The sequence below is a fragment of the Ambystoma mexicanum genome, chromosome 2p, assembly GCF_040938575.1.
Source record: "Ambystoma mexicanum isolate Mex_15411 chromosome 2p, UKY_AmexF1_1, whole genome shotgun sequence".
In the NCBI taxonomy this organism is placed as follows: domain Eukaryota; kingdom Metazoa; phylum Chordata; class Amphibia; order Caudata; family Ambystomatidae; genus Ambystoma; species Ambystoma mexicanum.
The window spans coordinates 1086382897-1086398668 of NC_090923.1; the positions used below are offsets into that span (position 1 = coordinate 1086382897).

The window sequence follows — 15772 nt, forward strand, 5'->3', positions numbered from 1 at the left end:
TGCAGTCCTCCTAACTGTCTTTGTTCCAAGGTCTTCTTTGAGCTCTTCCGGGCTTGGGCAACAGGAGGCGCATCGTTCCCCGTCTGCTGTTTTCCGTTTTTACAGCAGATGGCGCTGCTTCGCAGCATGAGTTTTCCTTGTTCTCTTCTGCTCTGACAGCAGGCGACGCTGTAGCACTGTCTTGTGATGCAACTACGGTCCTACAAAAGTCCCATGTTGCTCTCCCAGGATCTGACAGCAGGTGGCGCTGGTGCCCTGCTCTATTCTTCATGAGCCTCTCCCGGGCTCCAACAGCAGGCGGCAGTCCCGTAATATCTAGTCTCCTGGGCTCTGCTGCCAAGTTCTGCCTCGTTGCCTTTTACAGATGTCCTGAGCAGGTCAGCAAACAAGGCACCGGAGCCATCTCTCTCTTGGGAGACAGGCTTTGCCCCGGGCCATCATCTGCCATTGAGCCCAGTTTATCCGAGACGGCGGGCGGCAAGCAAGAGGTTAATTTATGTCCCTCCTCAACGCGATTAATACATTCCTCTCCACCGCCAGGACATGTTTATTGGCTGCGATTGTTGGTTTTTTTTCTTCCTCTGTGCTCTGGCCTCGTAAATGAGAGGCTGTGGGTGGGGGCGCATCTAACGCATATATATATACGCGGCAACGGGGGTGGAGGATGCAGGAATTGCTCGGAGAATTAATCGCCCCCCCCCCGCCCCCCGCCGCTCGTCTTGCAGGGGTCAATGTGTTTTGCGGAATCCCTGAGTCGTGTCCCTTGGCTGGTCGATAACAGATGGGCGCTGTTCATTTGGCTAATTCCGGCACCTGGTATTATATATAGCGCCTAGTGGCATCGTGTACGCTCCAGGCGATGCAACGTACAATAGCGAGCTTCAATAAAGAGGGTTTGACTTCTTTGGTGTTTTGGTCAATCTATGCAAATGCGCAGCCATTGGCCGCTATACGTTCCCTCTATGCCCCCTGATTGGATGGCCCCGGGTGGAGGTGGGCTTAATAATGGGCCCTGTGCCAAAAGGGTGTTCAGTATGTAGCCGCGTTGCCCTGTGCTTGTATATCAGTGGCGGCCTGAGCTACCGCACAGCCCCCCCCCACTATGCCACACGTGCTACCGCATGCTGCCCCCATCGAGGGGCTCGCCATCGCCATTTCCCACCTGTCCTCGTGATCTCCGTCTCTTGCGCACCCTCTCTCCACGTATCTCCCCCAATGTCGATGTTCCCTCTCGGTCTCCGCCTTCCTCCTTCTTCGCCTCACTTCTCGTTCTCTCTCTTCATCTCTAGTTCTCCCCCTCCCTCTCCTTCCGGCCGCACTTTCCCACACGTCTCTTCCTCCCCACCTCAGCCTCGCCACCCTGCTCTTGCCCTGCCCCTTTAACTGCCTTTACCGTTTCCCTCCATCTTCATCATTCTCCCACTCTTTCTCTCTTCTGACATCTTTTCTCCCCATTTCTCCCTTCTTTCCCCCATGTCCCGTCTCGCATCTCTTTTTTTTTTCTCCACTCCCCATTCCTTCCTCTATCCCTCTCCCACTATTCATTTCCCTCTGGCTCACACACAGCCCCCAATCACTTCCCGATTCCCCCCTCCCCTCTGCCAGTTCCCAACCACCTCGCTTCACCCCCTTCCCTCTCTCCTCTTCTCCCCTCCACCCCTTCGCTTTACATCAAGCCTTTCCTCGCGTCCCCTTCTCCCTCTCCTCCCACTTTTTCATTCTAATCCCCTTTGCACCTTACCTCCCCCCATGTTCCCATGTGTTATTCCTTATCCATCCACCATGTCCTGCGCACTCCCTCTCTCCTCGTCTCCCTCTCTTGCCTGCTCGAGCCACTCTCTCTCTCCCTCCATCGCCTGCTCGCGCCCTCTCTCCCACCCCCCCCCCTGTCTGCATATTACCCCCTTCTTGCACCCCCCCTCCTCTCTTTCCGGGTCACGACAAGGGACAGCACGCCCACCACTGGAATGGGGGCTTGATCCCAGAAAAGGCGAAAGGAATTGTAAACATAATAATGATCATTAGTGGGAGAGAGAATACCAGCCTGTCCACGAGTGGTGCACTTTAAGCTGCTCGGGAGAGGTGGGGGCGTGGGGGGGAGGGGGAGCAAAGCAAAGCCTCCTGGAAATGTACATATGTAGAGACACTTCCCCGGGAAGCTCCCCCCTCCAAGATCAGACCCTTTCAATTATTCAATAGCTCCTCAGAGCAGACCAAGGGACTGCCAGGTGCAATACATCAGGCGCAGGAAGGGCTTTCATTAGAATCGGAGAGATTCACGCGGCTCTCTCCCTCCATCCCTCCGCCCACCCTCCCTTCTGGAGCTCCCGCCAGCCCCTCTTTTTCCCTCCTCTGACTGCAGCACTCCAGTGATTCCGGAGCAGCTTGCCGCCGCTGCCTTCTTCTACCTGCCTGTGGGTTCTCTGCTTTTCTAGGAGGTTTTTCCCGGAGGAAGGTTGGAGCGGGGTTGGATGTCTTCTTGTCCACGTCGACGTATTCCGCTGGAGCCCCTTGCAAGGGTGTTTATATCGCCAGCCTCTCCTCTGCGCCCATCCTTTCCACCTTGCCCGCTGGCTTGTCTTCATCCGCCAGCTGGCTTTTTTTCTGCATGGTCGGAATACAGCAAGCATGTTGCCGAGGAGAGCTGTCCGCGGTGCTGAACCGCTCTCTCCGGGTCCTGATACTGCCTGGTTCGGGGACTGAGCGGCTCTCTCCAGGGTCCTGAAGCTGGGTGTCTTATTGGGGAATTGCAGGGCGCTGTCCAGAGACCTCACGCGTCCCGCTTTTTAGTATGGAACTGCTCTCCACCGGCCCCTGAAACTGGACAGGATTTTTTTCCTCGTGGATGGTATTTTGAGTCAAGCGACATCAAAGCTCAGGGTTCCTCCATCTGGTTGTGTGTGTTTTTTTTGTGGATTTTAATCTGAAATCAACTTTCCAGGGTCTTGGAACGGTCTTTGCATATTTGTGTGTGGATTTCAAGTTTAATTCAACTCTCTGGGGTGCTGAGTGTGTTTGCTGCTGGTGCGACACCCTGTCCATGGTGCTGCTGACGCTGGCTGCCCGCTGGCCTTAACGCCGCTCTCATAGAGGGTTTTGAAGGTGGTGCTCCTATTACCCTGCTGGGGGGTCCCAGAAGCCTCCTCTGGTCGGAGTTCAACCCGGGTGTGTGTCCCCTTTCGGTACCCACCATGTTGTTGCTGGGGGGCTGAACGCGTTCGTTCTCTCTTGCGGTGCCTCGTGTCCTTGGAGAACGATATGCAGCTGGCATTTTGGATAAATCGTTTTTCTGCATCAAGAGAGAAGAGTGGGGTCCACTGGTAGCAGGGATACCCCCCAACTCTCCTGTCGAAGATCGCCTCTTTCCCCCCATCTGCGGATTGGTTGGGTTTTCATTTTTGTTGAAGGGGAGAGATCCAGTCGTTGGGCCGAATTCCGCTCCACGCCGGCTTTTCCGATGCATCCGTCTTGAGGAAGCGCGCTCCCCGGATACAGCCGTGGCATTGACGGATCGCTGTCCTCCCGAGTCTTGGAGACTGGAAACTTTTCCATACCCTCGGCGCTGCCCCTCTGGAGTTATCGCAGAGCCCCTGGGAGAATGGATGATATGGCGGTTTGACGCTGATGGCGCCCCGGGAGACCTGCACCTACATACCGCTGCCAGCCATGTTCCTGCGGAGGGCAGTGGTGGTTGTGGGCATTGGACAGCCCGGGGCAGGCCTCTCCCCCTGGCTGCGGGCCTTCTTCCCTCTCCTTCTGTTGGGTCCGGCCGGCGTGGTCGAGGCCGCCCGCGTCTCTTCCAGCCTCAGCACCACCCACCACGTTCACCATTTTCACAACAAACATGGCACGGTGCCCATCGCCATTAACAGAACGCCGTTCCTGACGCGTGGGGGGCACGGTGAGTGCACGCATCTCTGCTGGCAGCCGGGGGGGGGGGGCACGACGTGGGCAGGGGGCTTCAGCAGGTTCAGGCGCATTTTGCTATTGATTGGAGGTTTGAGCTGCGGTAAGGCCGCCGTGCTGGCAATGTTGAAGCTGGCGGATGGATTTCATTCTGCAGCAAACATGCTCTATTTTTCTCAGTGATTAACACAATACATGGCATTGGTTTGAACCCAAATGTTCTACAAATGAATGGGTCATCCACTAGACGCCCCTCTTGCTCGCAGTATTAATATGGGGCGGTTTTAGCTTTGATTCTTGGGCTGCAATTGGCAAGGGTTGTTTTGTATGTATATCAGCAGGGCCAGGGGTGCTTTTGACCATTGTCTATTGCTGGATGGCAGGGGGTATGAAAGAGATGATGTGTTTTCCTTCCCAGTTTAGAGAAGGTATTCCACAGAGAAGTATGTCTAAGTTGTTTCTGAAATGTCTTCTTCGTGGAAAGGGCTGTGCATGCATTAAAAACACTCCCAGCAGACGTTGCAGAGGCACCATTCGCGAGTGTTAGTTCCGGGAAGGCACTGTTAAAGCCAGAGATGAGGCCTGGTCGTTTTGGCGATACCAAGCAGGGGTATGGCCCTCCTGCTGGGGCCCCGCCAGCCCTTCCCGGGCTTCCTATGCAATGGGTCTATGGAACGCTCTCTATGGTCGGATAACAAGACGAGCCTGGCAAGCGCAGATCGCATTGACGGGGCTCGACAGCGGGTGGGAGAAGCTCTGTGTGCTGGAAAAGGGATCTTTAAAAGTGGCGGTAAAGCAAGGTGGCTAAGATGTGGGCTTCACACCATGCTGCGCCGGCACACAGGCACGTGCATGCAGTGCTTCAGCATTGAGATCTGCATTCAGGTTGGAGGCATGGTGTCTGGGCCCATTTCCCTCGGTTAATGAAGCGTTTCAGTCTCTGGAATAAAGTAGGTGTTAATGAGAGACGTATAGGACTGGATAGAGTGGCAGGCCCGTGATGCACGGAGCGTTTTCAGCTGAGGGGACCAGAGGGAGCGTCTTGTTCTGAATTAAGACTGGACCGTGTTTGTGGTGCCGTGTTTGTGAATGTATATTTTTTTATGAGCAACCCTTATGAAACTATTGAATCTGTTGCACCATAAAGATTTGGACAGTAGACGCCAAAGGCAAATATTTGGTATTCACGAACAGGATCAGAGCACTTTACGCGGCGTGGTAACACCATGCATATGTAGCACAACCTGCCACTTCACTGCATATGCGAGCGCATGCTTCACCCAGCATCTGCGCAGTCAAGTATCCTTATTTGTGGGTTCTGCCATGGGATCCGGTATGGAGGCCTACTGGGGATAGCAGGCATGCACACGTCACTGTGTCGGACAAGAGCATCCTATCGCTGTGGATGCGAGTCTATATCAGGTGCCCACGGTGGGTTGGTGGAGCCTAGAGAAAACCTTGCAACAAAGCAAGTCCACACAGATGTTAGGGAGCCCACCTGTGTCTTGGCCGCACCCCTGAACTGAACTCCTGGTTCAAGAGATACCACTTGTGAAAATTGCTTTGTGTACTTTTTTATTTGCTTTGAAGCAAGAGGTGTGTGCGCTGTGGTGTGTTTGTGCGGGTGCGTGTGTGTTACTGTGAGAGACAGAAAGGCCTATTTGCTCGAGACAGTGGCTGAGAATATTAGAGAGCACCTCTTCATCACCGGGCCACTGGTGTATGTCACATAGACCTGCAGGCCCATACAGGTGGGCTACTAAGAGTCTTCAGTGGTCCCTGTGTGTATTTTGTTAATCTGACTGAGTTGTTTGCGCCTGTGTACCTCTCACATCAGTTCTTTACATCTATTGTCAATCGCGGCCTTTCTGTTGACTCGTTTTATCTCAGCACTGGTGCCCCTTGGGAAGCATGGATTATGCAACTGCGCCCCAGGGGCTCCAATGCATGCCATTGCACAAGGCCATCATGGAGATTTCTCCTCTGTATTCATGAGCAGTGTTGGAGGCGGGAGGAGGGCGAAGGCCATGGTACAAGGAGGCTTAGAGAGGAGGGAAGAGAGGCTGGTTGCAGTTTCTGAACCCCTACCAGAGTGGTGCTGGAAGTGTTTTTCTTAGTCAACATGCCTCCCTCACTGGCCCATGAAGGTGTATGTCCCTCTCTGCTTCCCGTACCTGATGCCCCTGGAGCACCAAAACCGAAAATGAAGATCAGGGTAAGGTTGTTGAAAAAGGACAACACCCATCCCACCTGCCAGATGTTTGCTTCAGGGTTATTATCCCTCTTGTGCTCTGTGGTCAGAGTTCTCATTCCTTTATTAATGTGTTTATATTGAATAAGGCACATGTGCTGAATGGATGCTTCAAGGCGCCAGTCGCCTCTGATTATTAGTTAACCTATGACAAATCCCCCCCCCCCACACAAATGCAGTCTCCTCCTCGCCCGGAAGCCCCATTCTGACCTTTCTCTCCTGGAGCTGCAGGAGCTGTGAGGGCGGGGACAGTACGTCACAAATCGATGTATCGATAGAGAGAGGGGAGAGGGTGCTTGGATGTGTGCTATTGATTATTTTCCGATGTCAATTCCCCACAAATGGTTGTGATGGACCTTCACCTATCGAACCCCAACTCCTGACAGTAATGCTGCAAAAATATATGGATTTTAAAAAGAGAAATCATTTAGCATGCCTTTGAATTGGTCCTCCAGTGCTTGTGCGCAGCCGTTGCCTGCTCGCGTTGCCCTCTTCTGCAACCTCAGCCATATGGTTCCAAGTAATATTGTCCGTGCAAAATGTCACCTGGCAAAAAAGTCGACGTTTTTTGTGGAGACATTATTACATTGAACATGCGGGGGACACCCCCACTAATCCCACATTTTTTTTTTTTTACGAGGGGAGCAGGGGCCATCCCTGCAACCCGTCCCCATACATAATGTCACCATATATAATGTCGCCAATGGCTTTTCCTGGCGAAATTATGTATGGGGACGTTATTACCTGATACCAGCCAATATCAGTAGCCTAGCTTGCATATTTTCATGCTCACCAATTCTATCGGGCTATGTGTAAAATGTAAGTTGCAAACTCTAAGTGGAACACTTTGATTGTAAAATAAGGGGAAAGCATTGATTATCTGGGCCTAGAACGCTGGGGATGAACAGAAGCCGGATGCCTTTGGAGTGTTCAGGGTACATGTTTAAATGATGTTGCGAAAATACAGACACGGTCAGCAAGCAGTAAGAGAATGCCATCTATTATAGAGTTAAGTCCTGCGTTCTGGCCCGGACTTGGGCAGTATTGAAACACTAACCCGAGCCAAGGTAGCCCCAGGCTAAGCAAGGACAACAGTGAATGCTTAGGGCCTTTACTGACCAAGAACGCAGGGCCTCATGCTATTGCCACCCAATTAGTTTTGTCAGCTATTAAAAGTGTTTTTTATCCATTTAACATGATGTTACTTTGATGGATGGGTCACACAATGGTACGCCGATCCATGAAAGAGAAGATCAGCCTGAGTCAAGATGGCTGCCATGGTGACGTTCAAGGGGCGCAGGAGTGAGTCCCTTCTCACTTACTGTGGTTGCATCTTGAGGGAGCAGAATGAGTAGGGCGGTTTGGGCAGACTTAAGTAGGTCGGGGAGTGGGGCAGTGGAGGTGTGTGGGTGGGCCGTCAGGGGATGAAGAGGTAAGTGGGAGTAGAGAATGCAGACTTGTGCATTGGAATTTAGCGCAGCATTCCAGAATGCTGAGCTATGCTGGGTGCCAAATTGGATTCATAAGATTAAGCCAAGTCAACAAGCCATAATCAAATGCTGCAGACATCTTACACTCGGATAAGGGTTTCTGGGGATGTTTGCAGCTGGTCCCAGAGAGGAAGAAAGCATGTTCCCACTGGTACAGAAAGATGGGCCTTTTAGGCAGGGTGTCCTATGCAGTGATATGCAGGGGCATGAGGCCACAGATGCCAGCAGCTGCATAGCACACCAAACCACACCACTTGGAACGCTGTATAGCATACAAAGCTGTACATGTTTACGGCCAGAATTCTTTCAACTGCAAGGGAAGCCATTGAGGTAGAATAGGTGGGGCCTTGGACAGCATGTCTGGACACCTGGTCTGGAGAGTAGATGATTTGTCTGTCTTCTGGTCTTCAGTAATCTTCACAAATTACTTTGACAGCTGTGACGTGTTTGTCATCAGCTCATGCCCTTGTTATGCAGTAATGATTATAAAGCCAGAAGATTCGGACACTGTTGTCATTTGTCATGCAGACAAGTTCCCATAAACCCGAATATATGCGCACCTAATCAATCACAGTGATGAGGATTGGCGTGATGTATTGGATCACAGGGCTTACAGCCAGATCCCTCACAGAGAAGGATATCAAATAATTGGTTGGATCTGGGGCCGCGTCTTGCTCTAGAAAGAGCAATGTCATGGAAACCTGCCGGGAAAAGGCTGCCCCGCACAATGTTGCTCTTTCTTGCACCGATTCCACCTTGCCATTTTGGAAGGGTCCTCCCACACTCCCTTTGCTGCTGCACCGACCTCCACTCCCCATCCACACTCCCCTCGACACCCCCCTGACCCATCTGCTTACCTGCAGCAGTTCACTCCATGGATGGTTGTGGTTGCCGTCCCACAGGCCTGAAGTGCAACGTGCTCTGCGTCTCCTACGCGCAGCACGCTTTTGTGTATTGTGCTGCAGGTCTGCAGTCTGGTCTTCTTGCATGCTGAAGAAACAAGTAAATCCAGTCTTGAAATGGTGGCAAGGGTACACATAGGGCCACGAGATAACAGAGTGGGAAGATCAGAAAAGAGCACACATTGAGACATTCTGAGACAATCTGAATAGGCATGAGTATGAGTGATACTTGAGAAACCAACAATGTGGAGAGAGAGGATAAAAGCTTTTGACGGGTACCTTCTCTGAGGGAGAAATCCATAAGTCAAGTCCATGGAAATGGCCGATTGAAACCAAAACAGTGACAACATTTGTCCCGTGGAAGAGACAATCCTTCTGCAAGGAGCCACAGTCGCTCCTGAGCCACACCACGATTGGCTCTTGTGGTGGAAACCTAAGTATGTGGATTGTTTTAAAAGCTGCTCCCTGGAGCGTCTATGGGAAAGTACTCAAAGGTGATTGACCTTGCTGTGTTTAGTGGACACGGCAAGTGTTCGCAAGTGGACTCTCTGGTTGAACAGGCTATCTGGCAGCCTGCAAATATAGACTTGCTATTGGGGGGGGGCTCTTTCTAAGCCCTGTGTATGCCCATCTCCCAGGGGGCAGAGTGCCAGGAGTTCAACGATTCCCACTGCAAAAGGGAAAAACCTGACCACCTTTTAGGCCATTTATATACGTCCAAAGGTCACTCAAGGAGGTAAGGCTCTGTAACCCCAGAAAAGTAGCGTAACATGATTAGGGTCCACATCGTTTGAGCCTATCACTTGGGGTGAACTGTATAATGTCTTTGTAGACACCAAGACCACAACAATGGATCTTTTAATTGAGAATACTGTGTTTTCTGAGGTGAAACATGTTTTGGTCAAGTACTGTGGGGCCGAGGCGTCTCCTAGAGGAACCCAGTCCGCAAGTAGATATTCTGTGTTAAGCTAAAGGGGCATTGGAGGAAGGTATCCCCACTGTACCCTTTCCTTGTCCTTATAAAAAACCGATGCTTCTGTGTTTGCAATGAAAACTCTTCAATAAAAACACATTTACATTTGTTTTTTAAATGGGTGACCAGTTGGTCCAATAGTATGAGGCCAATTTAGCAATGTGTATCACGTGTACATTGTGAGATCAATGTAATGTCTTTCGTTGTGAGCATGGAATGTGGTTGCCCATTCTCAGATGCCGCCACCATTTCGAATTCTAAACACAGAGATGCTGTTTATTTCATACAAGAGGCCACCAAAATGGCGCTATACAAGACAGAGTCATTATATCTCAGTATCTGCATATACAAACAATGAGTTTATGATATGATATGATATTTATAACGCACTTAATACCCAGAGGTTTTTAAGCGTGGGCCCGGGGATCGAACCTGTGTGGCTCCATGGCGTCTTGCTTCCAAGTCGAGCACGTTGCTGCTGAGCTATCCTCCCGAGACTTCACGAGACTTCATTTATTTAATTTTAAAATAATGTTTTGGTTACTATTCACAATATATGCAAACACACAGTTGTGTGAAACATCACACAAGAGAGGCCACACAGTCCTCCGGTCTCATTTGTAATTTCTTTTCAGATGTCAACTCAACCCTACAGCGCACTCACAAGATATGCACACAGACCAGGGCTATACATATTAATATATATTGTTTCTAGATCTATTCAGAACTTCATAGAACCTAATACTAAATGTTTTGGGAACTCAGAAAAAGTGGCTGATATTTTAGCTCTGTGTGCTAATTTTCATAAGTCTTCGTTAGGCCCAGCGGTCATTTTAACGTTCATTTCATGGGTTCTCAAAGCCCCCATTTAACGCATCCACAGACACCGATCACATCATCTGCACATTGACTAAAATATTAAAATCCTGCGTCATTAAATTGAGTAAATGGAGCTCTCTAAACCAATTGCAAATTGCACCAATTATGTCCAAGAATGACCAAAGGAAGTCCTTACATTTATCACGCAGCAAGCATTAGTCCTCATGAATACCAAATGTTCTTTCCGTGGTAAGATGTGGGAAGATTGATAGTGGACTATATGTTATTTTAAATTATATTTTCATTAAAGATAACTCTCCCAAAGCAATTTCAAGAATAAATGTTGGTGAACATGGGCCTTGTTTCAGGTCTTTAAAAAAAGAGACCATTGGGTCATTCACAGAGAGGTTACTCTGAGTAGCTCTTACCCTCGGCTTAAATCTAGAGTAGGCAATTAGATTCACCAAGTGTTATATACTGTGAGTGGCTCCTACCTTCCACTGGCTGGACTTCACAAAGAAGTAACTCAGACTTGCTGGAAGTCAAGAGTAAGTCAGAGTCAGTACGTTGTGCATTGCCTCCAAGTATTTATGAAGAACTATATTGTGTTCCATAACTGAACATGTGTTTGACAGTCTTATTTTTGGAATTGTCAGTAAGCGTTCGAATTCAATGATTATTGAAATGGCACTGGGAGTGTTAGCTATTTTTTCATTCAAGTGTCTTCCATTTTTATAAGCGCTTGGGCAATTTTTCTGTGCTAACCTTAGACAGATTACACAAGTGTAGCTCAGCAGCAACATGCTCACTTTGGAAACAAGACGACACGAAGCAGCACAGGTTCCATCCCCAGGTCTGCGAGCTATAAATACGCAACTAAGAGACATATTCCTGTAACAGTGCCTCGATGCCCACGGGCTGTGTCAGCGCTTTAAAAATGTAAAAAATAAAATAAATAAGTATAAAAGTATTAATGTATTTATTCTATCACTATTACTATTCTATCACTATAAACATAAAAGGCAATAAGTTATCATGTAGTGCCTATTCAAACATTCACATATAAACTAGACCAAAATAATTATATCGCAGTACAAAAATAGATAGATATGCACAACGTCACAATCAATAAAAACATCATGTCCACAACAATATGAATATGAATGTGTAGAAGTGCCTATGGTTAAGGCCTGAAGTATATCACGTAGGTGAACATTGAAACTCAATGTTCAAGTGTATCCCTGATCTTGATGTGTTTCAAGACAGAGGAGGATCAGGTTATCATCAAAATTGTCATTTTTTCTAGATTGGAGGATACCCTTTTATAAGAGTAGATAGAAGTTTGGACACTTCTACAAATTCATATTGTTGTGTACATATTTTTATTGGTTGTGACGTTGTGCACATATATATTTATATACTGCAATACAATTATTTTTGTGTAATTTATATGTGAATGTTTGAATAGGCACTACATGACAACTTATTGCCTTTTGTGTTTACAGTATATTAATTAGCCTGAAAGTAGGCTTTGTCTCCACACCTTGAGTATTTGGGGTTGCCCGATCAAATTAAGGAGTTTATTCTATCACAACATACAAATGCGCAAAGCCGACAAATGTTTCGAGCTATTTGCTCTTCATTAGTGCTGTTATACATCACACAGCATTAATAACTATTAATTCAAACTTCAACAGCTCCTATATAGATCGATCACTTCTTGTGTTTCCGTAATTGTGGATATTATATTCCTCTGGCAAATAATTGTTACCTTAGTTGAGTCAACATGGAATGTAGATCCTTTTGGTATCGAAAAATCACCTCTTTGACAGTGCATAATAGCTATTCGTTTCCCATCGTAGTATGGCTAGCCAGTTTCCCATTCAACCGGTGCTCTGAGCATTTGTTTCATTTGCTTTATAATTATTCACATTCAGTGCTTCAGACCGTGTGAATAAAAACATTACAATTACTTAAAAGTTCTGTTGGAATTGTTAGTGTCTATTGTTATGAAAATGAGCTTAAAGAATGGTTATTGCCTAGACTTCCAGTGTTGGTATAGCGTGCGCTCAGCACAGGCCCCCACAGATAACCGCCACGTAAATAAACGCAGCGTCCCTGTGCATATACGTGCCATTAATGGCCATGCCAGTTTGAATAGTCTCAATAATAATGCATAAGTGCGATATGCGGACAGCTGTAATTTGCCATGTGGTCATGGCGTACAGAGTTTGTTTTGTGCACCTAAGCCTAAAGAGAGCCAAATGTACGGTATATGCACGACTGAAAGACAATTTGTAATATTGGATCATGCCGTTGTGTTATTAGAATGGATGGAAGACCTAACACATTCTGTCACCCTTATTTCTTACTGTGTGTACAAATTACTGTGTAATGTTTTAAGCAACCATCACAATCAAATGTGACAACTGTGCAGGGCTTTAAGTGGGACGGATCTAGCATGAGCAGACCCCTAGCAGTCTCTTAAAATTGTTCTCGAGACGCGACCCTGCTGGGACTCCCTAAAGTTCCTTGGTAACCCCAGCCCACCAGAAGCTAAAGCATTTTTTTTTCCAAAGCCTTAAGCTCTCGTGTATGGGCATCGAATTGATCAAACTTCTGAAGATGGGCAACATGTGGTCGTTAAATACGCCATCGTCATGGGGGAAGGCAAACGCAAATATAAGCCACTCATTCTGAGAGGTGGAATCTATTGTGTAACTATGTTGAATTGACCAGACCTCAAACAAGCATAAGTCTTGCACTCTGTGCAGTGCATGTGATCTCGGTTGGGTGACCCATGTAATAGAATGCCAGTCTGATGCCAATCGGAGCTGAAATGCATGCAGTCATATTGGATGAGGCCGGAGTCGTGCATACATCTGTTTCATAACTGCCTCATTATAGTGTTTTACATCTTATGGAGAAGGCAATTAATGCAACGTTTCAAAATCAAGCCAATTCATAGTATCCTCATCTACCCATTGACAGAGAATGGCCTTTTTGTGTGTATTTAACTGAGAAAAATGTATTAAATAATCACTATATTTGAAATAAACAACATATAATTGAGGCCTACTGCAATTGGCAACCAGGAACGTGCCTTTTGGAAGAGATGTTTGATATAAACACATACGGCTGCCATTTCTACAAGCAAGATCATCCGTTTGAGAGCAACGAACCTGCAGAGAAAAATATTGTCTTTGCTAGTCACTTCCAATTCATTTGACCGGCTTTGGATCTGATCTGATGACGTTTTCAATCAACTTTCCTTAAAATACACATTGTTGTGACAAAAGAGGGTGCACTGTGCTACCCTACCCTGGAATAATCAAACACATTTGCAGTGCTGATTTCTGGCAATTAAAAAGCGTTTGCTTAATTGCATACCTTGCTTTGCAATGTGTCTTAACTTGCAGCAGGACACCAGATACACAGACACTTGTACCAGGACACTTCATCACCTAATGCTGATGCCAAGAGCCCACTACTTTATGGTCTGGCCATATTATTTGTAGGAAAATGCAGTGCAGTTAGTTAACAGTAAGTAGCATCTCCTTGAAGCTCCGCTTGGAATTCTAGTGGGCGAGTAAAGACATCTGCATTGCTCAGAACAAACGGTCTTCAATTCTACTGAGACTGTGATCAGGGCCAGCCTTAGGGCAGGGCGGCTTGGGCGACCACCCAGGGCACCTTGCCAGCTTGGGGAGTCTTTCAAGGGCTCCTCCGAGTTGGCACTGTGGGAGAAGGCACAGCAGGCGCCCTATTGAAATTAAATGCCCTCCGCTCTCAGGAACGTAGGGCATTTGATAACAATAGGGCTCTTGCCATGCCAAATGAAAAATGTGGCTCTCCTACGCACCCCTTCCCACATGACCAGGGCCGCTCTGGGGGAGGGGTTCCACATTTTTGTTTTGCTGCCCAATGCGCTGCGGCTTCTAAGGCCGGCCCTGACTGTGATGTCCCAGACCAAGAAGCAGAACAAACAAAGAGGAGGAGGGATATAGATAGGCCGTAACTGGTAGTTACATGCAACTCTGAACCCTAATGGCAAACAATTCCACAGTAGAGGTCCGTGCCACACAAAACGTTTCCTCTCGAACTGTTCCTCAAAGGAAGAGATTCGCTAGAGTGGGGGGTACTAGCTGTGACATGTTCTGCCGTGATGGCACGTTAGGCATAACAAACATATCTTAAAATCTTTAGGGGCTCGAAAGATTAACCAAACCAGGATATTTCCCTGCCTTAAAATGCTTGCTGATTTCCTGGCACCTGAGATTATCCTCACCGGTGCATTTTTGGTTTGCTGCAGTTCTTGCAGCGGCCCACTTGCCAAACCAAAATACAGACCATTGCAGTAATCCACCTGCAAATGGGCAACCACTACCCAGGCCTGCTCGGATGAAGTAACATTTATCTATAGCAGAACAGCAGCCACTAGAGCGCGGGCTTCACATAGCGTATTGGGAACTATGGAGAATATGTTTACGCTTGTGCAGTGGGAAATACACGAGTCTGGTGTTGGCACTTATCCGCCACTGGAACACAGGCTTAACGCCGCATTTTGGGGACTATGGAGGTTATGTTTGAGCTTGTGCAGTGGGAAACATATGAGTCTGGGGGTGGCACTTATCCGCCACTGGAACACAGGCTTAACGTCGCATTTTGGGGACTATGGAGGTTATGTTTGAGCGTGTGCAGTGGGAAACATATGAGTCTGGGGGTGGCACTTATCCGCCACTGGAATGCAGATTTAATCAGCCTTTTGAGAACTACGGCGATTATGTTTAAGCTTGTGCAGTGGGAAATACACAAGTCTGGTGGTGGCACTTTTCCGCCACTGGAACGCAGGCTTAACGTAGCATTTTGAGGACTATGGAGGTTATGTTTGAGCTTGTGCAGTGGGAAACATATGAGTCTGGGGGTGGCACTTATCCGCCACTGGAATGCAGATTTAATCAGCCTTTTGAGAACTACGGCGATTATGTTTACGCTTGTGCAGTGGGAAATACACAAGTCTGGTGGTGGCACTTATCCGCCACTGGAACGCAGGCTTAACGTAGCATTTTGAGGACTACGGAGATTATGTTTGAGCTTGTGCAATGGGACACAAATGGGTCTGGTGGTAACAATTATCTTTGTCTAAATGTAAATTTGGAGTTGTAAGCATTTATATATTTGTATCCGTACCTTTATATGGTTTGTGTACTTTTCAATAATATACAAAAAGTAGGGTTGCCCTTAGGTGTGAGTGTGGATTCAGGGCAATACATAGTCTAGAAAAACAGAGAAAAATAGAAAACACAATGTAGGGCAGCTTAATTATATGTCCATGTTCATTAGAATTCGTCAAGAATTATTCTGTACTCAACAATGGTCACAAAATGTAAGAAAAAGTATAAATGTCTTACTGATAAAAAAAAATATTTGT

At 47.6% G+C, this 15772-nt stretch overlaps 1 protein-coding gene across 26 annotated transcripts in view; it reads left to right on the forward strand.

Moving 5' to 3' along the window:
- NRXN2 (neurexin 2) overlaps positions 1-15772 on the forward strand; it is a 2524532-nt gene that overhangs the window by 1761490 nt on the left and 747270 nt on the right. The window contains exon 1 of one of the 26 annotated variants that reach the window (XM_069645067.1): positions 2159-3901. The exons of the other annotated variants lie outside the window; for them this stretch is intronic. Within the exon in view, the coding sequence (XP_069501168.1) occupies positions 3625-3901 (277 nt within the window). The 5' untranslated portion in view covers positions 2159-3624. Of the gene's footprint in view, positions 1-2158; positions 3902-15772 lie in introns of those variants that run through there. 26 annotated transcript variants of the gene reach the window in all.